Here is a 27,029-nt window from a genome sequence, read left to right on the forward strand (position 1 = left end):
TCCATATCTCCATCTGTGTGATGGGCACTTCTACCCTGCTCTCATCAGTCCCTTGTAACTACAACAGCCAGTCCCCAGGGCTCTGCAGAGGTAGGACTGAGCGTCACCATGGCCGGGCCTGACCCAGGTCCCAGCCCCTTTGGGCTGGAGATGCTGAAGGGCTGAAGGTGCTGGGGTGAAGGGCAGAGGCTCAGGGAGATGAACAGAACTGCCCTCAGATCCTAGCTCTGCTGTTTATTTGATGTGGGCCCTCAGTTTCCTCATTTATAAAATCAGGATGGTGTTGGCAACCCCATAGTCTTGTTCTGAGGCTTACTCAGCATCCTGATAATTTTGCTGGTAGGTTGAGTTTTTAGCAGAGGGAAGGCCTGGCTCCTGGTAATCAATGAATGATCTGTCTTGCTCCTGGACCAGTGACGCTTGTGCCGGGCTGATGTGGGCTGATGTGGGCCCTGGAGCAGGGGTCTTTTGGTGAAGAAAAAAGGTCATTGTGTCTGACCTTGGCCTTAACACTGAGGCCTTAGCCGATGATTGGGCATCTCCTGTGGAACAAACCAGTCTGTCCTTCCTCCCTCCAATGAAGTCTGACCCTGCCCTGTGACCTCAGGACTGAGTCAAGAGTCCCTCCCTCTTCTGCCCCTGTTGCGGGCTTTCTGACTGGGAGGCCAAGCAGCTGGGCCAAGAGCCCCTGTAACACCCTCCTGTGTCTCAAGAGTGGAGGTCTTCCTCTCCTGTCCAGTCTGGTACCTCCCCACTAACGCCCACTGCCCCACCTCAGCCACCCCAGCCTTGGGGCTGCCCAGTGTGCCGATCTGGAGCTCGTTAGCTTCTGGAAAAAACAGCAACATAGAAATACCACCCACCCACTTCCCAAAGCCTGAGAGGAATGAATGAACAAATCCTGGGCGGCCCAGCCCCTCCCCCTCCCCTTACTCCCACCCAGGGCCCATCACTCCACCTAAAACCACAGTAGTGGCCTTCTCTCTGATCATAACAGCAGTTTGGAAACCTTGGGGAAGTTCAAAAAATGAAATGAAAATGCCCTCACTTTCCACCTAGAACAGCTGCTAACAGGATGGCAGGGAGCTGTTGGGCACTTACTGAGTACCCGGGAAATGCTTGTTACGCCCAAATTACAGACAGGAAGTGTAAGGCCTGGACGTGGGTGTAAGCCCTGTCTGCCTTAGGTGGGGGTTCCCCCAGGAGTTGCTAGCCCAGCCCTGGGGCCCCTCACTGTGCTCCTGGCACACGGCAGGCGTCTCTCTGGATCTGTTGGGCGACTGTATCTGAAGGGGCCCGGACTGCTGGAAACGCTCCCTGCCCCCAGTGAGCTGAGCCTTGGGCATAATTCCCCAGATGGTTCTGTCTTTTCCGCCTGCCTTCCTCACCCAGCCTTTCCCCTTGGAACGTCTCCCCACCAGCCTCAGGAGCCTGAGGTGCTCACCCCTCCCCGGCTCCCAGGAAGTCGGGACCAAGCAGCTACTCCCCGTGCGATGGCCCAGAAAACACGGCTTGACTCAAGGCCAAGGCTCCTGAGGGCTGCAGTGTCCCCACACTCACTCCAGAAACACTCTGTCCCTTCGCTGCCATTCAGAAAGCATTATTTCAGGGAAGGCCAGTGGCCAGTTGTCAGAAGCTGCAGCCAGAATGGCCCCGTCAGCTGCTGAGCAGGGCTGGTGGGAAGGGTGGGCATGCAGGGCTGCTGTGACCACCGGCCTCCAGTGCCAGCCGACCTGATCTGAGACCCGACATCTTGGGCCTGGGGGTGGGGAACGGGAACTACAGCTTCTCTCCCCCTCATTCTGAAGACCCAGGCCCCCACTTTCCAGCCCCTTCCCCTTTCTAAGATCCCCCTTATCTTCTCCCTTCTTCTGAGCTGCAGGCAGATCCCGAAGCTGCCTTCCATAATCCTCTCAAGACCTAGAGAGTCTCAGAGGATCAGAGCTGGAGGGGCAGAGGCCGAGGGGGACAGACAACCTTCTTCTGAGGCCCCTTCTACCTTTGGAATGCAAAACCACTCAGGGCCTATCTGTTGGCCCAGTCCCACCCTGTGGCCCACCTCACCCAGACCAGTAGATGCTGGTGGTCTGGGCACTTTCTAATCCTTGCTTGAGGCCCAGACAGGGGCAGACGTTGGCCGGAGGTCACAGTTAATGGTGGCACCTAGGGGACTGGGACTCAAGTGTCCCCCTGCCTGCCCAGACACTCCTAGAACACGTCTTCTGGGCACCTGGTAAACAGCCAGCTGGGAGTGCTTTCTGGAAAGAAACTGGAAGGGAGCAGTTAAAAACCAGGGAGGAGATCAGAAATGGCTAATCCTGGATTAGCTGTGGCGATGGACCCAGGGTGTGGGGCTGAGGCAGAGGCCAGGGCGGCCCTATCCAAGGACAGAAGTGAGATGGTGCCGGGGCGGGGGAGGGGCTGGGGGCCCAGGATTGGCTTATCTCTGGGCAGGGAAGGGTTAAGTCCTCCGCCTCCCAGGCTCCGGCCACTCTCCCCTCCTGACCTTTCTCCTCTCCAGCACTGGGCACAGAACCCAGAGCCAGCAGAGCGCCCTGCCTCATCCTCATGGCCTGCCTGAGCCCCTCACAGCTTCAGAAGGTAGGGGCCTGCTGGGTGGGGACCCAGAAGGTCAGGCAAAGTGGGGAGACCCTCCAGAGTTGGAGTCGTCCCCAGGAACTCAAATCCACCCCCTTCCATTTTTCAGAAGAGGAAACTGGAGTGGTCAGTTCCCAGTAACGACCCCTAACTAATGCACATGCAACCAGGGGTGTCCAGGCCATGGGACCTGGGGTGGGGTGAGAATGTGTATGTGACAGAAATCAGGATAAAACACAGGATCTTGTCATCCAGGGACAGGGCAAGGGGATCTGGTAAGGGGTGGATGAGAAGATGCACCCACCCCACCCCACCTCTGACACACCCCTAGCCAGGGGTAGGTGGCTGGGGAACCATGTTCAAACTCTAAAGGCTAACCCATGGGAATGAGACCGAAGGAGACTTCAAAAACATGATCCTTGTTTGTTCCTGATGGCAAGGGAAAAATGAAAAAGAAAAAAACCCAGAAAAGCACAAAAAAGAACATTTAAAACCACCTATAAATTCCAATGCTGAGACTTCATATTTTGGCTTACAGCCCTTGAATCTCTAAAGATCCATCACAGTAACTGCCCTAATTGAGTGCTTGCCATGTTTTACAAAAGAGGGACTACTGTGCTCCCCATCTGATAGTCTGAGAGGGCCAGAGAGGGCCAGAGAGGGGAAAGCACCTGCGAAAGTTCCCACAAATTAGGGTATTAATATACATTTGGCTTTAGGGAAAAAAACTCACACTATATCTGGAACACATCCCCATGTCAGTAAATATTTTCCTATCAGCGGTGGTGCGTTCCAGGTAGATACACCATACTTCGTTGACTTGTGGTAAGTTCACCTGGTTTGTTTGATGTACGTCTCCTTCCGTAGACTGCGAGTTCTGGGAGGCAGGCATTATGGCTGGCTTCTCATTACTGATTCTCCAGCTCCTAAAACCATGTCTGATGCATGGTAGATGCTGTCAATATTAGTTGAGTAAAAGAATGAGATTGTATTCCGATGTGACCCAAGCCCACTGGAGGGTAAAGGTGGGGACACCTCCCCTTCTCCTTCTCCGTTCTTTCATTCAAGCAGCCAACACCAATTGTTCTTCACTGGGCGCTAGACACCATGGCCAGGGAGGGGGACAGAACAATGAACAGGACGCTTGGTCCTGCCTTCACACAGCTTCAGGTTTGGGGAGGAGTCAAATCAGTCTTCATAAAGAATGTCTGAGGGCAGGGGGAAGCCAAAGTCTCTTTCCTGCCTACAGTTCCAGGAGGATGGATTCCTGGTGTTGGAAGGATTCTTGTCTGCAGACGAGTGTATGGCCATGCAACAGAGAATCGGCGAGATAGTGGCCGAGATGGATGTCCCACTCCACTGCCGCACGGAATTTTCCACCCAGGAAGAGGAGCAGCTGCGAGCCCAGGTGGGTGCCTAGAGCAGGTATGGATGGGGCTTTGGACTTTGATGAGCTCAGTCCCCAGCCAGAGCAGCAGCCTGGAAAGTTAGGGTCCCAAGGCCCACGGGGTCATTCTGATAACGAATCAGATCCCTTCCATGTGTCTTCCATGTGTCTTCTCTGCTTATTCCCTTCACTCCCTGCTATGAATGTATAAGGCCAGCGTTACTGCCCCCATTTGACAGGTGGGATAAATGAGGCTCGGCTCATTTGCCCCAAACTACACAGTTAGGGACTAACAGAGCCAATATTTGAACCCAGATCCGCCTGATACAAATTTCATGGTGTTACTGCTGTGCCGAATTTCCTTAGAAGGTCTCTTGCCACAAAGGGCCTCTGTGGCCAGCAACCCAGAACGAGCCAAGTGATTCTAAGGGGTCCACCTGGGTCATCTTTCAGTGAGACAAGGAACTCTGCTTCTTTTCCCCAGTGACCTAGTTCGACTCAGTACAGTTTGAGATGGGTAAATTGAGACCCAGGGGCTCTCCCACACAGTTCTCTTAACTTTTCATAGTATGAATTTATGAGCCTGCCTGCGACTGGGCCCCCAGGCCAAAACTGGTCCAGGCTCAAAAATGGGATTCACTCAAACTCATGGCAAGTAGCTTCTGCCATCTGGTGGGCATGATGGGAATTACAGTGACTGGAAGACAACCCAGAGGATGGGGACTTCAGAAGGAAAAAGGATTACAGAAAGATTGTTTGCTCCAAGCAGTCGGTTTCATTTGGCTGCACTGGCATTCAGTAAATATTCACTACTAAATATTCACTACTGATACGGTGAAAGACTTTGAAATGCGTATTAAAATTTTAAAAAATCAGTGGGTGTCCTGTCTAGCTCTCCTTTCCAGCTTTCCTGCACCTTTCATTGTCTTTGAGTGAGTTGACAGCTTTGTAAGTTGCATAGAACTGATAATAACTCACATGATACTTGTCTACAGAAATGACTATTAACTGGGTCAGGTAGAATGCAATTATTGCCTTTGTGGCTAGATCAGTTTTGCACTGATTTGTAAATTCATTTCACTGTTTCTTATTACCTGTATTTGTGTGGTTCTTAGAATTCTTCTTTGGACCTGCTGCTGGTTCCCTTGTGAATTACCAAGTTAACTAACATCTTTGACACGCATATAGCATCATTGTCTTTGATATTATTATCAATTCTGCATCCCAGACTTGTTTCCCTCACTCTGATCCTAGTGCAGAGGAGCTAAGAATGTTGGGAAAAAAAAAAAACCAACCTTTCAGTTTTCAGTGGGAAGGGCTTTGAAAGGGCCAGGTGGGTCTCTGAGTTGAGCCATGCAGGCACCCGTGACAGCAGTTGTGCACAAGTTAGGGATGTCACCACAAACGAAGAAACATATATGTGGTGATCAAGGGTGGCTGAAGCCACAAGGAAAACCTGGGGCATCTTCTGCAGCATCATTTTCATACGGTGCTAAGAAATTTAAAGCATGATAAAATTAACAAGGAGAAGTTATGCAGGAAAAAGGAGAAGATTAGTAATAGCTTATATTTATCGAGCATTTAGCCATGCCCTCTCTGTGTGTTTGTCTCTGGCAGCAGTAGTAATAATAATATTATGATATTACTATAATAATAAAAAGCAGATATTCACATGACAGCATATTCCAAGCACTGTTCTAGTGCTTTCTTTCTTTTTCCTTTTTTGGGGGGGCAGGAGGGATCATTTATTTATTTATTTCAGTGGAGGAACTGGGGACTGAACCCAGGACCTCGTGCATGCTAAGCACCCACTCTATCACTGGGCTATACCCTGCCCCCTGTTCTAGCGCTTTATATGTACTAACACATAATCCCTACAATCTCACCCTATGAGACAGATGCCATTAATAACCTCTATATTTTATGAGGAAACTAAGCCCAGAGAGGTTTAGTGATATGGTTGTGGTCACAACCAGTCAGGCGCAGAGCTGGGATTTGAACCCGAGTATTCTAGCTTCAGGGTCTGTGTTCTCAGTCGTTATAAGGTTCAGCCTCTACCTGAAGCCTCCAACAGCCCGGGGGAGGTCAGTTCTATTATTATTTCCCCTTCTACAGATGAGGAAACAGAGGCTACCTGGGATCCAGGCCTGTTTGATCTAATACCTGTCACTTTTGCCCTGTTGAGCAGGAGTCGGGTGACTTGTTAAGAGGTCTCCTAGAAATTCCATGCTTGTAGGTTCCAGCTGTGCTTCCAGGCACTTGGAGTTCCCGTTCACTGTTTGTGCTGCATTGGACAAGTTTGAGAAGCACCAGTGGAGTCTGTAGCTTTGGGGTTGGGGGGGGCACCTGAATCCTCTTCCTTCTCAGCCAGATCCACCTCTGCTCCCATCATGCTCTCTCAGTCCCTCTGATGTTCTCTCTCCACAGGGCAGCACAGACTATTTCTTGAGCAGTGGTGACAAGATTCGGTTCTTCTTTGAGAAAGGTGTCTTTGATAAGAAAGGTTTGGAGCTGGAGCCCTAGAGGTGGGGGTGGCTGGACTTGGGTCTCTGTCCCCCGGGGCTGGGGGGTGGGCACTGAGACCAGCTGCCTTTACTGGTCTGCATCCTTGTGCCACAGGAAACTTCCTGGTCCCTCCGGAGAAATCCATCAACAAAATTGGCCATGGTAAGCAGAGGCTTGGGGGAAACTGAGGTCTGAAGAGTTTAAGGGCCTTACTCCAAAGTGCACAGGAAGTTTGTGGCCCAGCAAATGGCATTTCTGCATCTTATGATGCTAATTGCATGATTCTGCCACCACAGCACTGGGAACAGGGGTCCCCCTGAGCCCCCCACGCAGATGGGTGTGTGCAGACCCCTCAGCTCTCTACTGCCTGGCCTGGGGATGACTCATGCACCAGGCACTTGGGGCTTCTGGGTCTCACTGCTTCCTGGAGCCTCCTTAAGGAGCATCTAACATGTTGACATGGACCTGTTCTGAGACCCCCAAAACCAACCTACAAAAACCTCTCTTTTTTTTTTCAGGATTATGCATTATCATTTATTTTATAGTTGCTTTTTAAACTTGAAGTTATATCATGGTAGCTTTGTTTTTGACAAATTGTGGTAAGATACAGATAAAATTTTTCATTGAAACCATTTTGAAGTGTACCATTCAGTGGCATGAAGCAACGTTTGACCCTCACTTTTTGTAATAACAACAGTAGTAAATAGTGACTGCTCCGTGCCTGGCCCTGGGCTGTGGCTGCATATCCATTCGCCCATGGGGTAACTGGAAGCCCAGGAGGCAGGGCCAGCCTTTTAGACCTGTTGTATGTGGAAGGAACTAAGGCTTATGGGACAGAAATGGGTGCTCAACGTGGCACAGAGTAAGCGGCAGTACCAAGACTGCCACCTTGGAGTCCTTTGTCCCTTGAGGGGCAGGCAGTCAGGGCCAGAAGGTCAGTAAAAAGGTCATGAGTCGGATGAAGGCCTCTGTGGGGCCCCTTCCTTGATTATAAACTAGCAGAAAGCTTAATGCACATAAAATCGGTGAGAATATCAAACTGCGGCCTGACCTCGGTGCCCAGGCCTAGGCGTGGGAGGGACGCATGGGGTCTGGGGACTGGCTCATCAGTCCCCCTCTGTCCTGCAGCTCTGCATGCCCATGACCCTGTCTTCAGGTGTGTCACACACTCCCCCAAGGTGCAGGTGAGCAGAGGTGTCAGTGAGGTTGGGTGGCTGGGCCAGATACGAATGTGGGTGGGCTGGCAGTGTGACCTCTGCCTCCTTCCAGGCCTTGGCCAGAAGTCTGGGCCTCCAGATGCCGGTGGTGGTACAGAGTATGTATATCTTTAAGGTGAGCTCCCCATCCTCCCCAGGCCTTGGTTTACCCTCTGTAAAATGGGCACAGTGCTTATACCAAGCCCGTCCTTACATCGGCCACAAGCTGCTTCCCTGAGGAATTATTAAGTTGGTGGGATAACATGTAAAATTGGTCCCCTCTGATGAGGGTGCCGGGCACTTAGCTCAGGTTAAAATTTGATGGCAGAAGGGAAGGGGATCCCAGGGCTGCCTCCTCCCTTAACTGGCTATTGAAGTGCTCTGCTCCCAACTTTCAAGGGCCAGCTCAGTACCACCTCCTTCAAGAAGCCTTCCAGCTCCCTTGGGAAGAGAGGACCAATCCCTGACCTTGGAGCCCAGAGGCCTAACTGCTGGCCTGCGCCCCAGGCTCTCCTGCCGCCCCTCACTTCTGTTGCATTCTTACTAGGCATACATGTGCTCAGACTGGAAGCATCCCCGGGCAGGGTGGTTTTCCGCTTTGCAGCCCTCCTGGGCCCGGCACACAGTAGGTGCTTGATAGCTAGGTGCTGACCTGGAATCCTTGGAAATAAACACCCGTGGCCGGGGAAGAGCACTCCACTCAGATGACTCAGAGCAGCCTCTGTGCCTCCTGCTCTCCCCAGCTTCACCCAGCCCTTCTCTCTCTCTTGCAGCAACCTCACTTTGGAGGCGAAGGTGAGCCAAGAAGCAGGCTGGGGGGCCCAACAAAGGCCTGGTGGGAGATCTGGGACTTCAGCGATTGTCAGATCTTCAGGGGGAGGGATGGTACTTGCTGTGATGTCCAGGGGTGAGAGCCTGGGCCGGGGAGGTGGGAGAAGCCATGCCACTTTCTGCGCCTTCCTGAGTGGAGTGGGAGGGCGTCCCAGAGCCCTTGAAACAGTGGTTCCCGAACCTGGCAGCAAAGCCTAGTTGGTTAAAAATACAGATTCTTGGGCCCCAATCCCGAGCTCTTGAGTCAGGACGGTGGCATGGGGCTGGGAATCTGTATTTTAACAAGTTCCCTAGGGGACTGATTCAGCATAGAAGTTGCTGATCTAATTATAAACCCCACGGGATACACAGACACCCTTTCCAGCCTCCCCCGTGGGTGATGATCCATTTCTCTCCAGTACCTCCAGGGATAGAGGGCTTATCTGCTGCAGGCAGCTCTTTCTTTCCTTGCATGAGCATACATCAGCCCCCTTGTGAGGTCCCCTCCTCCCTGCCATTCAGCCTGAGGACAGTCTCCTGGAGGGGTGACTGTCCCCTGCCTGAGTCTTCTCTGTTCAGTTCAGCACCCCCATTTCCTCCAGCCATTCCTCCTCCAAATGCTTCCCCCAAATTAGGACACCTTCATCTGGACACTGTCTGGAGTGTCAAAGCTCCTCTTAAAGTCTGGGGCTCAGAAAACACATAGTTCCCCAAGAAGAAACCAGGCGAGATCAGCACCCTCTTTTGTCATTACAGACTAAGGCGCTCTGTTCAGTGGTCCTCCACCCTGCCTGGGCCCCAGCATCACGCAGGGGATGTTTACAGTGTAGGTGCTCAGTCAGTGCCCCTCCTCCCTTCACACCCAACTTCCCAGTCTTACACCGTTGGTGGCACACACTGCATCATCTGGTGGCTGGAGGTGCTGTCCCTGGTTAAGGATAGTGGCTTTAGTTACGTGGCTGGAATTAAACACTAGCAGCTGCTTTTTAGCCAGAATTCCTACACTGGGCCCTGTACGAAGCACTTTTTGTAAACTGTCTCATGGAATCCTCCAGCAACCCCACAAGGTTAGGTCATCATGGGGGCTACTTTGTGGTTTAGGAAATTGAAGCTTTGAGAGGTGAAATCTCTTGCCCAGAATCTCTGGGCCAGGAAGTGGTGAAATTCTAACTGATCACAGGAGGCTGGGCCTGGAGGGTCCCGAGAGGACTGAGGAGGGAATAGAAAAGGCCAAGGTGAGGTGGGGCTGGGCTCCTCATGCCCAGGTGGGCCTGCTGCAGTCACCCCTCACCAGGATGCCTCCTTCCTGTACACGGAGCCCCTGGGCCGGGTGCTGGGTGTGTGGATTGCGTTGGAGGATGCCACGCTGGAGAACGGCTGCCTCTGGTTCATCCCTGGCTCCCACACTGGTGAGGACATCTGTCTCTCCCTGGCCACTCGTCCCCCACGCCTCATGGGGGAGGGACCCGGCGGGGGATAAAAAGAGAGGCTAAAAGCCCCATCTTGGCCTGCAGGGGGAGTGTCTAGAAGGATGGTCCGGGCCCCTGCTGGCTCAGAGCCTGGCACCAGCTTCCTTGGGTCCGAGCCAGCCCGGGATAACAGCCTCTTTGTGCCCACACCAGTGCGGAGAGGTAGGTGGGGCGCAGAGGGCGCAGAGGAGGGCCCGGAGGCCATGGCCAGGGCTCTGTGCTTGCTCTGACCACCCAGTTCACCTGAGAGTTGTAAAGTCAGAGTGAGAGAAGGTTGGGTTGGTTGGGCACTGGGAAGACTGAAAGCTGTGTGATGAACAGCAGGGTCTCCCAGATCAGGCTGGAATCCAGATGCTGCTACTTCCAGACTGTCTCTTTGGGCAAATTTAGTATTTTGGGTTTTTTTTTTTGGGGGGGGTGGTAATTAGGTCATTTAACTTTGTTTTTTTATGGAGGTACTAGGGATTAAACCCAGGACCTCATGCATGCCAAGCATGCACTCTACCACTGAGCTATACCCTCCCCTCTTCTTTGGGCGAATGACTGAGACTTCCTGAGCCTCCGTTTCCCCAGACATAAAGTGGGGAAGCCAGAGAGATGACAAGGAAGGTGGTGCACGACAAGTGCTCACAAATGCTGGCTGTCAGCACTCCCTTCCTTTTTAAAAAGGGAGACTGAGCCCCAACTCCAAGTTCATGGGTGAGGCCCCAGCTGGCTGGCACGAGACAGAGAGCTTCTGCCTGGTTCTGCAAATACCATGGAAGGGGATGCCCTTGCTTAGCCTTGCTAAGGGCACAGGCCACAGCAGAAGGGACTTGATCCCAGGGGAACCTACATCCAACAGCATAAGCCTCTCATGCTGGGGCAGGCTGCAGGCCCGAGCTTCCAGGGATGGGAATGCGGACGAATAGGCCACAGCACTGCTTGAGGGAGGAGGGTGCCCACCATGTCCCTTCCTGCCCTGAGTGCTCTCCTGATCTTCTGCATCCCCACCAGGGGCCCTCGTCCTAATCCACGGCGAAGTGGTGCACAAGAGTGAGCAGAATTTCTCCGACCACTCGCGACAGGCCTATACTTTCCACATCATGGAGGCTGCCGGCACCGTCTGGAGCCCGGAGAATTGGTAGGTGGCAGGGTGTGTGTTTGCTCCAAACAGTCTCCCGAAGAGGTCCTGGAGGCTAGGAGCAGTGCTACCAGCACCTCAAGGCATCTCCCCATCCTCTGCAGGCTCCAGCCGACAGCTGAGCTGTCCTTTCCCCCGCTGTACACCTGAAGGCCCTCTCAGGGCCAAGGTGCTGTCCCCTCCTCGGGGAAGCTGTGGGCTGCCAACACCAGCGCCTCACCTGACTACCTGGCTGTAGCCAGAAAGCCGCATCTCCCCTCCTGGGCTTTCCTTCTGCCAGTGTCTGTGCAGACAGGCAAGCACGAGGTGGCTGCCAGGCAGCGGGAGTCCGGGCGGGGTGCCTTTCCTACGATCTCTGTCTCTGCCTCCCCCTGCCCCAACATGACCTCCCCCTCGAGGCGGCCTCTCAGCCATGAAAGGGTTCTGGCTGCTTCTCTGCTGGCTTCTTATCCTCCTCTCCTCTCAGATGAAACTCGTGCTTATTACAGCATGAGACACTGAATAAAAATGACTTCTGAACGCAGCGTCTTGACCCTCCTTTCCCAAGCAGTCATGCACTCGACAGCCCGGCTGCAAATCATCCCAGGTGCCCCAGCCCTGCCTGGTGAGGTCTGCATCATGTTACTAACAGTCAGTAACGTTAGTAGGCGTTCATGGTGCCAAGAGCGTAACATACTTTATCTCACTGGATCTTCACACCTTTGAGGTAGGTGCTCTTACTTTCTGTGCTTACGGATGAAGAAGCTGGCACAGGAAGGTTAAGTGACTTGCCCAAGTCACACAGCTGCCCAGGTGTTCAGTGAGGTCAGCCGGATCCTGAGCCTGTGCTTCCAAACTCTACGCTCCCAGTTCTCCTTTCCTGGGTGTGTGTGTGTGCAGGGGGGAAGGAGACCAGGGCCCGGAATCCAGTCTTAGATTCTGCTCTGGCTCTGTGACCAACTCGCTTTCCCACTTCAGGCCAGGCCCTTCTCTCTTGGCTCGTTTTACCACCTCCATGATCAGGGGGCTGGATGAGGACCTGTACAGGTCCCTCCTGCTGGGGCATGCTGGGCAGGCACCCAGACCTGCAGGAACAACTACCAAATCCAAAACCTGCTGAGCTGGCGTTCGGCCCAGAAGTTGCAAACTGGGGGCCACCAGCTGATTTCACAGTGCAGAAGTGTTCTGTCTGGGCCTCAGCATTAACAACAAAAAAACTTTTCAAAATTGGGAGATCTCACATAATGATCCAGGTTTCTAAGCTTCCTCGAAGGAGCAGGTCAACGGCCCGGACCTGTGGTCTACCCTAGGCGACGACTGACTGGAGCTGCCTCCTTAGAGGCCGGTGTGCTCTCGGCTTCCCTTCCCCATCCTCTTTCATTGCGTTACCTGCCTGGCCTCAGCAGCCTTATAAATTTCTGACCCTGATATCCAGCCCCCATTGTATATGTGGACAAACCAAGGCCACCCGGGGAGTCAGTGAGGCAAAGTCTGTCCTCTTCCCTAACATGCTGCTACCTCCTTCAGCAAGCAGTAGTCGGGAGCCAGAGCAAAGAGAAGGGTTTGTTCAGTCTCCTTTGGGCCAAAAAGGAATGTCTTAGTACTGTCTTTGGAGGGGAATGGCTTGGCAGTGATGCCCAGGCAGAAGCACAGGCTCCCTAGAGCTTAGCTCCTGGCTTCTGCTTTGGTGGGCCAAAGTTCTCATCTCTTCCTGCTAGGCCCCTCCCTGTCAGGCTGGCCTTTAGAAACCTGCTGTGCTGTCTTCTCACGGATGGGAGATGTCCATCCATTCAGTGAAGGTCTACTGAGTTCCCGCTACGTGCCAGGCAGGCTGTGCTGGCACTGGGGACTGTGGTGGGGAACCAGGCAGACCTGGACCCCATCCTCCCAGAGAGCAAGGCTGGAGCATGGGTCCTTCCCGCCGGAGAGCGATTCTGAACTCTCAGTAAACTTCACTGGCCCCCCTGGCTCTAATTTCTTAGAAGCCATAGAAGAGATAAACACAGGTGTGTACGTGACTGGAGTATGACAAGTCTCAGGAGGGATCCCTTGACAAGAGCCCTGTGCTGTCTGGCCTGTAAATCAGTACCACTCAGCCAGGCAGCAGAGACCTTGAGGCAGGGTAGGGTTTGGCTGAAACAGGTAGTCAGCCCAGGGTGGGATCCTCTTTCTCCAGCCCTTCCAGGGATGCCCCAAGCCGATCCCACCTCTCCCCTTCAGCTCTTCCTAGCCCAAACGGGAGAAACCACACAAACCTGGCTATTTTCCTCTTGGATTCTCCTCCAAATGAAATCAGGGGAGTAAGATCATTCTGGTCTCCAAGTACAACCCACATAACCCTTTGGCTTGCTTGGCTCTTTGCTGAGATGACGACTGGCCTTGGGTAACAACGACACTTTCCCTTACTGACTGCTCATTATGTGCGGGCCCTGGGCTGGAAATTTCACACGTTATCTTATCAGATCTTCACAATACCCTGTGAGGTGTAGCCTCTTACTATTCCCATCTTGCAGACAGTAGAATTGAGGGCAGAGTGATTACACAACTCACCCAGTTAAGAAGTGGTACAGCCAAGGATTCTGACCAGATGAGTCTGACACCAAAACCTGAGGCGTTAACCACTATGCCCTACTGCCTCTGTTGTCCACTCCAGACCCTTGAGGATGGCTAGGTGAGAGGGGCCCTGCAGCATACTCAAGCTTTTTGGACTGTTGCACTATCCTTAAAGCCTTTTTGCTTTTTAAATATCAGCAAAACTAAAACCAGGAGAGCTTTGATTTTTATTTTAAATCCTATTCAACTGAAAAAATTAAATCTGCTTCTCAGTCCTTGGCTCTTCCTGCCTAAGTGGCTGGCTGCTGTGGGGATCATTCATCCTCCCCATGTCCCTGTTTCCTCCATTGCTGCTGCACAGCAGCTAGGCCATAAGCAATATCAGGAGGTAGAGAGGCAAAAGGAGATTGTCTATCTGTGTAGTGTAGGCTTCCAGGAGTGACACGGTGCTGATGGACCCCAAAATCCAAGCGTAACTGTAGTTTAGGTCCACTCCACTGTCAAAGATTAAGATCAGAGCTACAGAAATGATCTGGGCAAATATAGATGTCATGGTCCCCTCAAAAGTCTTTTTGGTTCCAGGCCAGCGAATCTCCCCCATGGTGCTGCCAAATATGGAGGCCACAGTGTCACCTACACCAACAGCCAGGACACCTGCATAGGGGACTAGAGCCCTCGCTCCCCCTAGGCTACCCTTTTGTGTGCAGGGTCTGGGGACTAGCCAAATGGGAAGAGACATGCCTAGAAGCAGGTAGATGTGGGTCAGGATGAGTGGTCCACTGTCTCGTTCATCCAGGAAGAGGGACAGGAGGCTCCGCAGAGTGTGGCCCAGGGGCTTGATGCGGAAGTAGCGCACATACTCCAGGAAGATGAAGACCGCTAGACATACGGTGGCGGCCACGTAGAGCAGTGGCCGGTCAAAGATGATACCTGGGATGTAGGTGGCTACTACAATGAAGTGGAAATACTTCCGTGCAATGGTGGGGGCCTGGTGCTTCTTGGAGTCAGAAGATGACCGCTTGGCATTCTGGTATAGCACCACCAGACAGGCCAAGGTGGCCAGCAGAGACCAGTAGGCTAGGAGGTAGACTCGGGTCTCTGTCTGGAAGAGGAACTGAAAAAGCCAGAGCAGGGGGTTCCTGTGGATGAGCCGGTGCAGCCAGGGCAGGACCACGCCAAGGCCCAGCACACAGGTCATGAGGTGGAAGAAGATGGAGGAGGCCCAGGTGCCTGAGTCCATGAAAACAAAGAGGGTGCTGAAGAAGATGCCCATGAGCACCATCCCTACCAGTACGACCAGAAGGAAGAAGTCCACCGGGTCCCCCTGGCTTTCCACCACAGTCAGGGAGCGTTTGATGAGCTGGTTGAGCATGAAGCTGATGCCACCCAATACCAGCAGTGCCTCTCCAGGGGTGAAGCAGCGGGGCAGCAGATACAGCAGGATCATGTTGAGGTAGACGAAGATCAGCAGGACCTCCAGGACCTCGATCACCTCACCTACACTCAGCGAGTGCTTCATGATATAAATGATGACACCTCCAGCCAAGCCTGAGATGACACAGGTGTTGGTGGGTACTGGGCGAGTGATGCCCAGTGCCAGTACTGATGAGAAAAGAGCCACTGCCATGCCAGTGGCCGCCACCACAATTCCAAAGCGCTCAAAGTATGGGTTCCCCGCAGCCTGGCAGCGCTCCTTCATCACCAGCCCGAGCAACGGCATGACCACCGAGGCGGGCAGTAGGCCACTATTTGCCGACGTTCGGAACTGGAAAACAGCGCTTCCCTGCTGTAGCAGCCGGTCCCATTTGTATTGGACGTAGAAGGCCTGCACTGCGAGGGCCACAGCGCACCACGAGTAGCGATCCCACACGGCTGCGTGGATGCTCAGCACCACTACGAACACCACTGCCGCCTCTGCCAGCACCGACCCGCTTAGCGGAGCCCCGGACCCAGGGGCCGGCGGAGCGCACTCTCGAGTCATCTCTCTAGACCTGGGACCGCGGAAAACCGGGGTGACAAGGGACGCTTTGGACTCTCGGCCGCTTAAGCCCCGCCAGGCAGACAGCGGTAGCTTCACCCAGCCAGGACCTATCTCCGTTCTCCAGTTGCGAGAACTCTCTGCCGCCTGGGAGCTTCCTACCTACGGCGCAGACGTCTGCCCTCGGCCGTCTGCCTCACTGCCTCCGCTGCCCTCGCCCGGGTTTCCTCACCTCTCTGGGCATCGCCATTTTAACCCCGCCCCGCCGTCACGTGACGAGAAGCCCCTTCCACGCCCTGGAGGCGCGTGGTCACGTGGGCGTGGCGTCTGGGGGCGGGGCTGGGGCGCGCGCGCGCGCGAAGATGGCGGCGGCCGCCGATGATCCGTGTGTGAGGTGCGGAGCGGGCCGACTCGGCGGGGGTGGTTGTGAAGCGGCGGGTCCAAGCAGAGCTGAAGCTGGGCGGGAGTTGGGGGCGTGATGTGGCGGCGGTGGCCGGGCGAAGGCCGGCTAGATGGACAGGCGCCGGGACAGGAGGCAGTTACGTCCAAACGGTCCCCGCGCGCGGAGATCTGAGGCGACTTGTCCGAGGAGGGGGACGGTGCCTCACCCCTTCTCTCGGCGCCGGCCTCGCGTCTCTTCACCCAGTCCCTTTCCTTTCCTCCCCTCTCCCCTCGGGGCGTCCCCCCGCGCCCCCCCACTCCCACCCCGCGCTTCCTGTCCGGCGTGACGCTCCCTCGAGGCGCGACGGGGCGCCTCGCGGTCGCCCGGGGAAGCCCCCACCGCGTCCCCGCTGCAGCCTCCGGTGCCGAGTCCGGCAGCGCTCCCCAGGTTCCCCCATGTGCTCTCGTTGGGAGGCCTGTTTCGGGCGTCGCCGAGCCACCTCCCGGCAATTTCTGCCCTCTTTTTCGCCGCTCAGCCTTTCATTCATCCATCTATTCATTTTTTCACGCGCTGATTTCGTTAGCCGACATTCTGGGTACGGTACTGGGCATTGGGGACGGGAAGATAAAATATTAGAAAGAAAGAGACAGTTCTTACTTCGACAGTGCGTACTGGCGCCAGACACTGGCGACGCGCTTTCTTTCCTGTGTTATCTCATTGACTCCCACAACTCCCTCCGTGAGGCACCTTGAATTGTACAGATGACTCACCAACCCAACTCAGACCTGGCTGAGGGGTAAAGTGAGGATTCACCCAGAAGTGTGTCCGACTCCGAAGCTTAAACCAGATCACCATGCACTCCATCGTTCATTTAAAAGCTCCAAGTGTCGTCCCTTTTCCCTACCACCCTCCTGCCTCCCCGTCCCTGTCACTTGTTCCCTGTGCCAGCAGTGTTTCCCCACTTTTTTGTTTTGTTCAGTACTGTAGCCTCAGCACCCACAAGAGCACATAACAGGCTCTCAGTCAGTATTTATTACAGGTATCGTCCGTGTTCTCTGATACCACTTGCCTTCACCTCTCTGCTCAAGTGAGATTTTCTGCTTTGGCATTTCCATTGAACTACTTCCGAAGCTTGTGAGGACCAGTTTGCTTTTCCTCCTCTGCTGTTTCATGTTAGCTCTTATATGGAGCAGCATTGTGGCCACTGTGCCCTCCTTTTCTTAGGCTTATCTTATAGTCATTGCGGAACTCTGATAAAGTTCCGCTCCTGCAGGGGGTAAGACGTTCTTTAATGAAAGAGGACAAGGGAAAGAAAACTACTAATTTGCCTGAAAGATTCTTTCTTCATCCTGGGGAAACTACCAAACTCATACCTGGAGATGGAAGAAATGGCACTTGGAGTTCTAGGCTCTGCTTTGCTCATAGACTATTTTAGGAGTTTGCTTTCTTTCTTTTCTTTCTTTTTGTGCTGGAAGGCACGTTGTAACGATTGAGATTATACTGAACAGTAGCCTTCTGTTTGAACTGCCTAGAGGTTTGGACTAAGAGAAAACTTTCCCTGGTGCCTGCTGATTTGCAGATGACAACAGGCAGATCACTTTATCATTTGAGTCTGTTTCTCCAAATGTGAGTCTTTTTCAGAGTGGTATTGAGGTGGCTCTGAAACATATAGGAAAGTGTATGTTAATATGGATTGGCACTAAGGGGGAAAAAAAGACAAAATATGAGTTGGCACTAGTCAAAAATGCAATAATACTTAACTCAGGGTTTTGGGAAACTCACTGAAGGTTTGGCAGAAAGGTTGAATATTGGCATTTTGGGGGGTATCTGTTGTGTTCTTCAGTTAATATGTGCTTGATAACAACTGTGGTTTGAAAAACTTGCTGCTTAGCTTAAATCTCAGTTCTCACTAGAGAGGTGTGCCTCATCTGGATTCACAGCATCCATGGGCAGTGGCCTCTTTTATTCATGATTTCCATGTGAAATATTCTAACTGTGTTTCTCAGAAGAACTATAGCAGAGTTGGTTGGCTGTGTCTCAGGCTTTGTATCAAAAGGACTCAATTGTAGAGACAATTATTTCTGACCTCCTGGTAGCTTTTATCCAAAGGTTTCCAACCACATGGATCTCTCTAAGGAAGATAATTTCCAGTTTCCATTAACATCAGCTCTTTTAGGAATGGAGTTCCTTGTTGTCTGCTAGAACATTGGACTGGAAGTCAGTAATTTTTTTTTTAATCTTCACCTTTGAGGAAAATTATTCAATCTCTGTGCCTTAGTTTCTCCCCAAAACACTTAGTTCAAGTTATGTATTGTGCAGATAAATGGGAGACACTAGCACTTACATCATTTCTTGAAAATATGTGTGAAAGATGTTACCCCGAGTCTTGAGTTGGACATCACAATTCCAGCCATGTCTGCTGTGTCTTGAGAATCAGCTGCTCAAACCTCAGGTCTCAATTTGAGGTGAAGTCCTTCATCGATTCCTGGATCACGTCCCAGTGATCTCTCTCTTCTCTGACTTTTTTCTGTCCTGTATGGTTCTATTCTTTTGTTAGGATCAGGCCCTTTGGTACTTTCTACTCTTTGCTGATTGTGTAAGGTATGTTTACTGTCCTTTGTCATTCCCGACACTAGTGAGCACCCTGAAGATCTCAGATTTATTTGTATCCCCTTTATTCCTAGACCATAAATGTGTAGACATTGAGGAACCTGTTTAACACTCATTTACACAAGGATTCCCTTCCTGATAAACTACCATTTTCTCCTTTATTCTACCTTCTCTTGGCACTTCTGCATATATTTGTTTTTTAGTTTTTGTGTTCCACCTAGATTGCAGGTCTAAAAGGGACTCATATCATTCTTATTCTTTAATATTTGCCCATCAGCATGTATTTTTTGAGCCTCTTTGTGTTGGGATATGATCTACCGTTGTAAGACTGAAAGCTTAACCTCAGTCCTTGCCTACTTACAGTGTCAATTCTTGGGTGCAACTTTTTAAAAAAAAATTTTAACAATTTTTAAAGGTTATTTTCCATTTATTCTTGGGTGCACCCTGAAGCAGTGTAATGTAATGATCAAATCCTGGAGTCATGCAAACCTGGATTCAAGCTCTGGCTCCATTATAAATTAGCTTTGTGGTCTTAGGTAAGTTACTTAACCACTCTGAAACCTTAGGTTCCTAATGCAATAATGGAGGCAATAACAGTCTTTGCCTCATTGGTAAATTGAAATATTCAGTAAGACAAAGCATTAAGGACTGATTTAGCACAGCGTCTTACATAACTGCTCAATAAATGTTGGCTAATCTTATCACACTCATTTTTAATAAACATTATTATTTTGATAACTTATAACAAAAAGACCGTAATATGACATGGCTTTGTGAATGAGGATGAGTTCCTAAAGAAATAACTAATTCTTTTTTCTTTTGAGTAGTAAAAGTTACTGCTTCACTTTAGGGCACTGATCTATCTTTAATATTGTTTAGTAACAGCGTCTTTTTCTCCCCAACCCCCCATCGCCCCCCCAAAAAAGTGCCACTAAATGTATCAAACATAGAAGGCAAGGAGGGTCTGCACTGACCAAGCCTTTTACCTGCTCCTCTGAGACTAATTGATGCCCTAGAGCAGTGGTAATTTAGGGCTTCATTTGGGTACTTATTTTAAAATGTAGATTTCCCATACCCAACGCCCAGCCTCTGAGAATGAGTAGCTCTGGGTGATGACCAGGATTCTACACTGTTGGTATGTTGTTTATAGCTGATTTTGCTATGTTTGGTTTGAGGATCAACTGCATTTTGAGAAACACTCTTCTAAGGACTTTTTTTTTTTAACTGTACGAATTTTGGTGTAGCAAATGCCCACAGCTCAAATTTGAGGAAACAAGGAATTCTGGATCTTGGCAGCTGGTCCTTGAGAACTGGTATTGGTATTTTCAGTCTCCTGAGAATCGCTGCTACCTGGCTAGTTAGAGATTGAATTTCTGAAAGCAAATGCAGATACATTAAAGCTTATTGATGGGGCAAGCTTTTGAAATTGGAAGGTGTAATATCAAGAAAGAGTGATTAAAAAAAAAGTAATTTAGCTCAGGCATGCAAAAGCCTTCAATTAATGATAAATTTCTCTCCATTAATTGTGATGTACTGTTAGCCCCATTATTAGCTGTGTGTTATATAATAGGTATCCAGTGTGTTTTGTACGAACCAGAAGCTATCCTCAGTAAAGTAAAAATATATGCCATTTAAAATAAAGGCCTTCCTTTATTTTTTGCTAATTCAGATTTATCAAACAAATACATTAGATGTTAATTATTCTCTTTACCAAAGGCATTCTTTCAAAATTTACTGTAAATTTCTTTAAATTGTGAGCTTGCCTTTGTCTTTAATTTCTTAGGGCTTGGTTTATTCATGTCTTTTAATATACATTGCCAGTACAAAGGGACTTACTTATTTCATTAACTGGATCTGATCTTGTAATTTTTGAATAGTGAATGCTCTCTTGTTGTCAGAAAAATGATAAGTGATTCCACAGTGCAGTTGTGGGAGTTGGTGACTATTGATTCAGAAGAAATGAAGTTTTCTTAAAAGCATTAACCCTTAGGAAAGAGATTTATGATTTTTAGGCATGGGCTTAATCCTCTTTTGATGGGAAAATTCTGGAAGACCATTTTAAAAAAATGTTTATTTTTCATTGAAGTATAGTTGATTTACAATGTATTAGTTTCTGATGTGCAGCGAAGTAATTCAGTTATATGTGTATGTATGTAATATATATTCTTTTTCATATTTTTTTCCATTATGGTTTATTACAGGATATTGAATATAGTTCCCCGTGCTTGTCTTGTTTGTCTATTTTATATATGATAGTTTGTATCTGCTAATCCCAGACTCCTAATTTACTCCTCCCCTATCCCCTTTCCCATTTGGTAATGTAAATTTGTTTTCTGTATCTGTGAGTCTGTTTCTGTTTTGTAAATAAATTCATTTATATCATATTGTAGATTCCACATGTAAGTGATGTCATATGTTTATCTTTCTCTTTCTGACTCACTTCACTTAGTGTGATAATATCTAGGCCCATCCATGTTGCTGCAAATGGTATGATTTCATTCTTTCTTATGGCTGAGTAGTATCCCATTGTCGGTATATACCACATCTTTTTTTTTTATCCATTCATCTATTGATGGGCATTTAGGTTACTTCCATGTCTTGCTTATTGTAAGTAGTGCTGCTGTGAACATTGTGGTGCATGTATCTTTTCAAGTTAGGGTTTTCTCCAGATATATACCCAGCAGTGGGATTTGCTGAATCATATGGTAAATCTATTTTTAGTTCTTTATGGAACCTCCATAGGGTTTTCTGTAGTGGCTGCACTGTTTTACATTCCCACCAGCAATGTAGGAGGGTTCCCTTTTCTCAACACCCTCTCTAGTATTTATTGTTTGTGGACTTTTTAATGATGGCCATCCTGATAGGTGTGAGGTGAAATCTCATTGTAGTTTTGATTTGCATTTCTCTGATAGTTACCCATATTGAACATCTTTTCATGTGCCTATTGGCCATTGGTATTCTTTGGAGAAGTGTCTGTTTAGGTCTTCTGCCATTTTTTGATTGGGTCATTTGTTTTTTTGTTTGTTTGTTTGTTTTGTTTCTGAGTTGTATGAGCTGTTTGTGTATTTTGGAAATTAATCTCTTGTTGATCACATCATTTGCAAATATTTTCTCCCAGTCTATAGGTTGTCTTTTTGTTTTGTTTCTGGTTTCCTTTGCTATGCAAAAGCTCATAAGTTTGATTAGGTCCCATTTGTTTATTTTTACTTTTATTTCTATTGCCTTGGGAGACTGACCTAAGAAAACATTATGATGATTTATGTCAGAGAATGTTTTGCCTGTGCTCTCTTCTATGAGTTTTATTGTATCATGTCTCATATTTAAGTCTTAAAGCCATTTTGAATTTATTTTCGTGTATGGTGTGAGGGAATGTTCTAACTTTGTTGATTTACATGTGGCTGTCCAGCTTTCTCAACACCACTTGCTGAAGTGATTGTCTTTTCTCCGTTGTATATTATTGCCTCCTTTGTCAAACATTAATTGACTGTAGGTGTGTAGGTTTATTTCTGGGCTCTCTATTCTGTTCCATTTATCTACTCTTTTTTTTTTTTTTTGGCCAATACCATGCTGTTTTGTTTACTGTAACTTTGTAGTATTGTCTGAAGCCTGAGAGGGTTATGTCTCCAGGTTTGTGCTTTTTCCTCAGAATTCCTTTGGCGATTCTGGGTCTTTTGTGGTTCCATATAAATTTTAGGGTTTTTTTGTTCTAGTTCTGTGAAAAATGTCATAGGTGATTTGATAGGGATCATATTAAATCTGTAGATTGCTTTGGGTTGTATGGCCATTTAACAATATTAACTCTTCCAATCCAAGAGTATGGGATAACCTGAAAGACCATTTTTAGATAGGGCTAGTGCTTTGTGTTACTGTCTTAATGGGGGAAAGATTTTTCAGTTTATCCTAATAGTTAATATAGCTTGCTTTTTTGTTGTTAACTGTCTAGTATATTTCACTAGGACCTTTTCATCTTCTCTCTGCAGATAGGCTTTCTAGGCAGTGTTAATTATTTCAGGTTACTATTCTAGGGCTTAGTATACTTTTTATAACCATTTCTTGGGAGACTTTCTTAACGGTTACATTTTAAAGTTTAATTCTGGACTTGAAAAAAACACAAAACATGTTTCCTGAAATTCCAAAGGCATGAATGAGGGAAGGAACTGGAGTTAGCACATGACTGTGAGTATATCTGAAGAGCTTATTGGGGGCAGGGACTACATCTTATGTGTGTTTTTTAATCTCATGTGTCTAGCGCTGCATGTGGCACCTACTGGGAATTTATTAATAAATGAATGAATGTAGTGCCATTCATCGTGACTGTTAGACTTTACTTGATGAAGAAAGTGCATTATGAAAAAAATTTTTTAAATAAAAAAAAGACAGAAAAGAAAAAGAAAGTGCATTTTGTCATGTATTTAGAAAATTTCCCAGAAATGAAATAAATTAGTCTTTTTCTAGATTCTTGTTCCTTATTGGTTGCTACATTTTAGTTAGATGGGAGGAGATAGAAATACTAAATTGAGGTGTCTTCTAAGCATAAAAGATGTACTGTAATTCATTAATTATTGTGTTTTGTTTATTCTATAATATGCTTTTTTTTCCTAAAAGAGCAAAATTACCTGTTTTCTGTCATTTTTCAGGAGCAGTAGAGAACTGTGGACAATTCTGCTGGGAAGGTCAGCTCTGAGAGAACTGGTAAGTGGTGGTGTTCTTGAATGGATTCTGTGGTTCTTTGTGTAGCTTATATTCCCAAAAAACCCCCTGCCTTCTCTTTGAAGTAGGAGGTAAACATGTTTTTTATTCCTAAAACTTTATAGTCATTATGCATTTCCCACTCTTCCCAGCTGAAATACAGTGTATCTTATAGTGTAGCTGAAGTTTTCTAAATCTCCACTTTTCTTTGGTCCTTAGTGATTTCTTTTCTGAAAAGATGCCAGTGCTACTTGACTGACTGCTGAGGATAGGGGTGCAAATACCATTTTACTACCCCAGGCTGAGGAAGATTCTCAGCCCTTTTCTCTGTTTCATACTTTGCTTGCCTTTTCTTCCTTTTCTATTTAGCTAGCTGCTTAAGTCACAGAGGCTGAGATTTCTAGGACATTTCCAAGTATCTAATCAATAGAGGACAGTTCTTCATGTTGGTCCCTGGGTGTTCTGACCCTGTGAGGGTAAAGTGTTAAGATGACGTTCAGTTATTACTATTGTTACTGTAATTAACATAATGAATGTTACACTTTTTTAGAGTCTTAACATTTTTTTGATATGCCTTCATTTGATAATTCCACTTCCAGAAATATATCTTTAAAGAAATCCTGAAAGAATATTGTGTACAAAGCTCTCTACCGTAGTATTATTCATGTAAATAGAGAATTACAGCCAGCTTAAGTGTATCAACTTTAGAGGAATGGTAAATGAATTTTGATCTAGCCACTTGATAAAATATTATGCAACCACTAGAAAGGATATTTATCAAAATTTTCATAATAAGGTTAAGTCATTATGTTAGAATGTTAAACAAAGAAAAGGAGGCTACACAATTCTATATTCAAAATTATTTCAACTGTGAGGAAAATACATATTAAAACGACTCGAAGGAATATGTAATCTTCAGTGTGATCCTGGAATCTGATTAAAATTGCATTTGTATAATTTCCTTATTCTTTTTCAGAATCAGATTGAGGCAGAGCTGAATAAACATTGGCAGCGTCTGTTAGAAGGGCTTTCTTACTATAAACCTCCCAGGTATGGCTATTCCACGGGTCTCGTTTGAGTAATTCCCCTGAGGAACCTGGCATAGACGAAACCATCCTTGTGTAGGATTTCATGATATTGCTGGGTTAGGTTGATCAGAGAGTATACAGTTTGGTTACCAGTGAAAAAGAGTAGGGCACATTTTTTCTACCTGTTGAAGGAAAAGGAGATCCCTTCTAAAAATACAGTGTTGTTGAATCCATTATATAACTCTAGCATCTGGGGATGAGGACTTGTTAAATACTCAACTGATGTTCCTAATATTTATTTCAGACTGTCACGTTTGTGTGAGAAACTGTCAGACCAAAAGCTAGGATATAGCAGTGAACAGTGGTAACAGCAGCTGACACTTAACGTGTCGTTCACTAGGTACCAGCTGCTGTTCTAAGCACTAGACTTACCGTAAATTATTTAATCCTCACAACAACACTTTGAGATAGGTACTGTTTTTATTCTTTGTTTGAATATATAGATTTTTTTGTTGGGCAGTGGAAAACAACAATAATAAAATACAAAGTGGTTTAAAAAGAAGAGAATACATCTTGTAGAATGAGACTCTTGTATCTTAATTCCTAGTCCAGATCTCATTCTACTGTGTATCGTAGTTCCCAGGCTGCTCTCATTTCCCTTCTACTACTGAACATCTGTTAATTTTATTGCATCTTCCCCTCCATCTTCATTCTCTTAGATTAGTGAAGAACTTTCTTTTTTTGATCATCTAGTAACTCTTCCCCCATAATTATTTTGAAGTAACTCCCAGATACTTATTTTATGTGTAAATACTTCACCATGTATTTAAAATACAGGGACTTTAAAAGGAAGATAATCACTGTATTACCACATTTGGACACTTTTATTATTGTTGTTTCCATTTTACAAATGGGGAAACTGAGGCACAAAGAGGTTAAGTAAGTTGCCCAAGGTCACACAGCTAGTAAGTGGTAGAACCAGGATTCAAACCTAGCAGTTTTACTCTAGTGTCTATGTTCTTAATCATCATTCTGTGTTGCCTCTTTCAAAACTTACTGTTTGACCTTATAGTAGCCTTTGTGTTGTGGATTTTCTGTAAAATATGAAAGTCTCTCTTAAAAAAAAAACCCAACAACAACATGCTTTAGTTCATAGAATGGGCATTAGTGGCATGAGTTTGTTTTTTTTTAAGATAAAATTTCTTTTTATAGTAGCTTGGGATTTAAAGTCTGACAGATTTTTTTTTTTAAACTGCAGGCTTAATTTAAATTTAATTTTTTTTTAATTAAAGAAAATTCTTTTTAATGTCCTCTTTCTGTTCCAGAATTCAACCCAGGGTAACATTTACATTTAATTATCATGTCTCCTTAGCTCTTAGCTGTTACAGTATCTCAGTCTTTCCTTGATTTTCATGACCTTAAACAGTGTTGAAGAAGACTGGTCAATTATTTTGTAGTAGAATGCCCTCAATTTGGAATCATCTGATTTTTTTTTTTTCATTATTAGATTGAGGTTGTGGGTTTTTGGAAAGAATACGCAAAAATGAAGTGCCGTTCTTATCACATCAGAGCAGAGGGTACATATTATCCATATGAAATCACTGGTGACTTTATAACCTTGCTCACTTGGGTAGAGCAGCATTTGCCAAGTTTCTCCTCTGTAAAGTAAATTTTTTCCTTTTCCCTACTCTGTTTTTTGAAAGTGAGTCACTAAGTATAGCCTACTTTTCAGTTTAGGGATGTAGTGGAATTAAACTCTACCTTCTCTGGCAGGTAGCATCTATGTCTATTACTGAGACTTCTTCTATAGAAAGATTTTTTTGCTTTCTTTCCCATTTATTTATATATTTATTTATTTATTCATTCCTTTATTTAGATCATTATGGTCTCATTTATTTTATGCTTTGTTTATACCTTGTTCCAGCTTTGGCCAGTGGGAGTTCTTTCAGGTTGGCTTCTGTGTCTTTTTGATAGGCTGCTATCCTTTTGTTTTCTGAGCATTTTCTTACTTCCTGGCATTACAGGATGCTCCAGGCTCATCTAGTATTTTCCCCACCTCAGCTCTAGCATCAGCCATTTCTCCAAGGAATTCTGGTACCTTTTATTAGAGAATGATGTTAGAAATCAAGATCTAGATGCTGGGTGTACTCCCTGCTACTGGGATATCGTAACATTTAGGCTTTCCCAGTGGGCAGAGCTAGGTAATATATGTATATACACTAACAGATCTGGTTTTAAATTTCACTTAAACTTGTTAGCTGTGGGATTTTTGGTAAGTTATTTATTCTTTCTAAGTGTTGTTAATTTCATTTGTAAAATGGGCATAGTAATGTTTACCTTCCAAGATAGTTGTAAGGATCAAAAATAATGAATGTAATTCAATATATCTACAAATAATATAGTTATAACTGTAGTTTGTAACAGACATATACTATATTTATTACTTAGACATAAATAGTTTTGTGTTAAAAAGTCTGTAGAGATGAACTTGTGTGTGTGTATGTATTTTATAGGCACTTAAAGGACAGAAAAAGGTCTGTAGTAAAAATATCTTTAAGTATTTTTATTTTAAACCCCTAGAGGATCAATGAGAATGAGGAAGTGATTCACTGTTCTTTTCATAGTCCAAATTCAGCTGAAAGAGTGAAAGCTAGTAAAGATGTAGCTTCACCGCTGAAGGAACTGGGTTTAAGAATCAGCAAGTTTTTGGTGAGTAAAAATT

General features: G+C 47.1%; 3 protein-coding genes across 3 annotated transcripts in view; 2 read left to right on the top strand and 1 right to left on the bottom strand.

Moving 5' to 3' along the window:
• The first annotated feature begins 2,547 nt into the window (after window positions 1-2,547).
• On the top strand, window positions 2,548-11,525 carry PHYHD1 (phytanoyl-CoA dioxygenase domain containing 1). The gene is made up of 11 exons (XM_015240268.3): window positions 2,548-2,601; window positions 3,848-4,006; window positions 6,413-6,488; window positions 6,605-6,652; window positions 7,619-7,674; window positions 7,760-7,822; window positions 8,460-8,481; window positions 9,777-9,905; window positions 10,011-10,127; window positions 10,962-11,088; window positions 11,193-11,525. The coding sequence occupies exons 1-11, from the start codon at window positions 2,569-2,571 to the stop codon at window positions 11,236-11,238; spliced, it is 876 nt and encodes a 291-aa protein (XP_015095754.1). The 5' UTR covers window positions 2,548-2,568; the 3' UTR covers window positions 11,239-11,525.
• Window positions 11,526-13,828: 2,303 nt separating this feature from the next.
• Window positions 13,829-15,858, bottom strand: DOLK (dolichol kinase). The gene has a single exon (XM_006205438.3). The coding sequence runs from the start codon at window positions 15,599-15,601 to the stop codon at window positions 13,985-13,987; it is 1,617 nt and encodes a 538-aa protein (XP_006205500.1). The 5' UTR covers window positions 15,602-15,858; the 3' UTR covers window positions 13,829-13,984.
• A 73-nt stretch (window positions 15,859-15,931) lies between these two features.
• NUP188 (nucleoporin 188) overlaps window positions 15,932-27,029 on the top strand; it is a 42,497-nt gene continuing 31,399 nt past the window's right edge. The window contains exons 1-4 of the mRNA XM_031677639.2: window positions 15,932-15,992; window positions 23,228-23,282; window positions 24,256-24,329; window positions 26,932-27,016. Of these exons, the coding sequence (XP_031533499.1) occupies window positions 15,961-15,992; window positions 23,228-23,282; window positions 24,256-24,329; window positions 26,932-27,016 (246 nt within the window). The 5' untranslated portion in view covers window positions 15,932-15,960. The remainder of the gene's footprint in view (window positions 15,993-23,227; window positions 23,283-24,255; window positions 24,330-26,931; window positions 27,017-27,029) is intronic.

The sequence above is a fragment of the Vicugna pacos genome, chromosome 4 (assembly GCF_048564905.1).
Source record: "Vicugna pacos chromosome 4, VicPac4, whole genome shotgun sequence".
NCBI classification, from domain to species: domain Eukaryota; kingdom Metazoa; phylum Chordata; class Mammalia; order Artiodactyla; family Camelidae; genus Vicugna; species Vicugna pacos.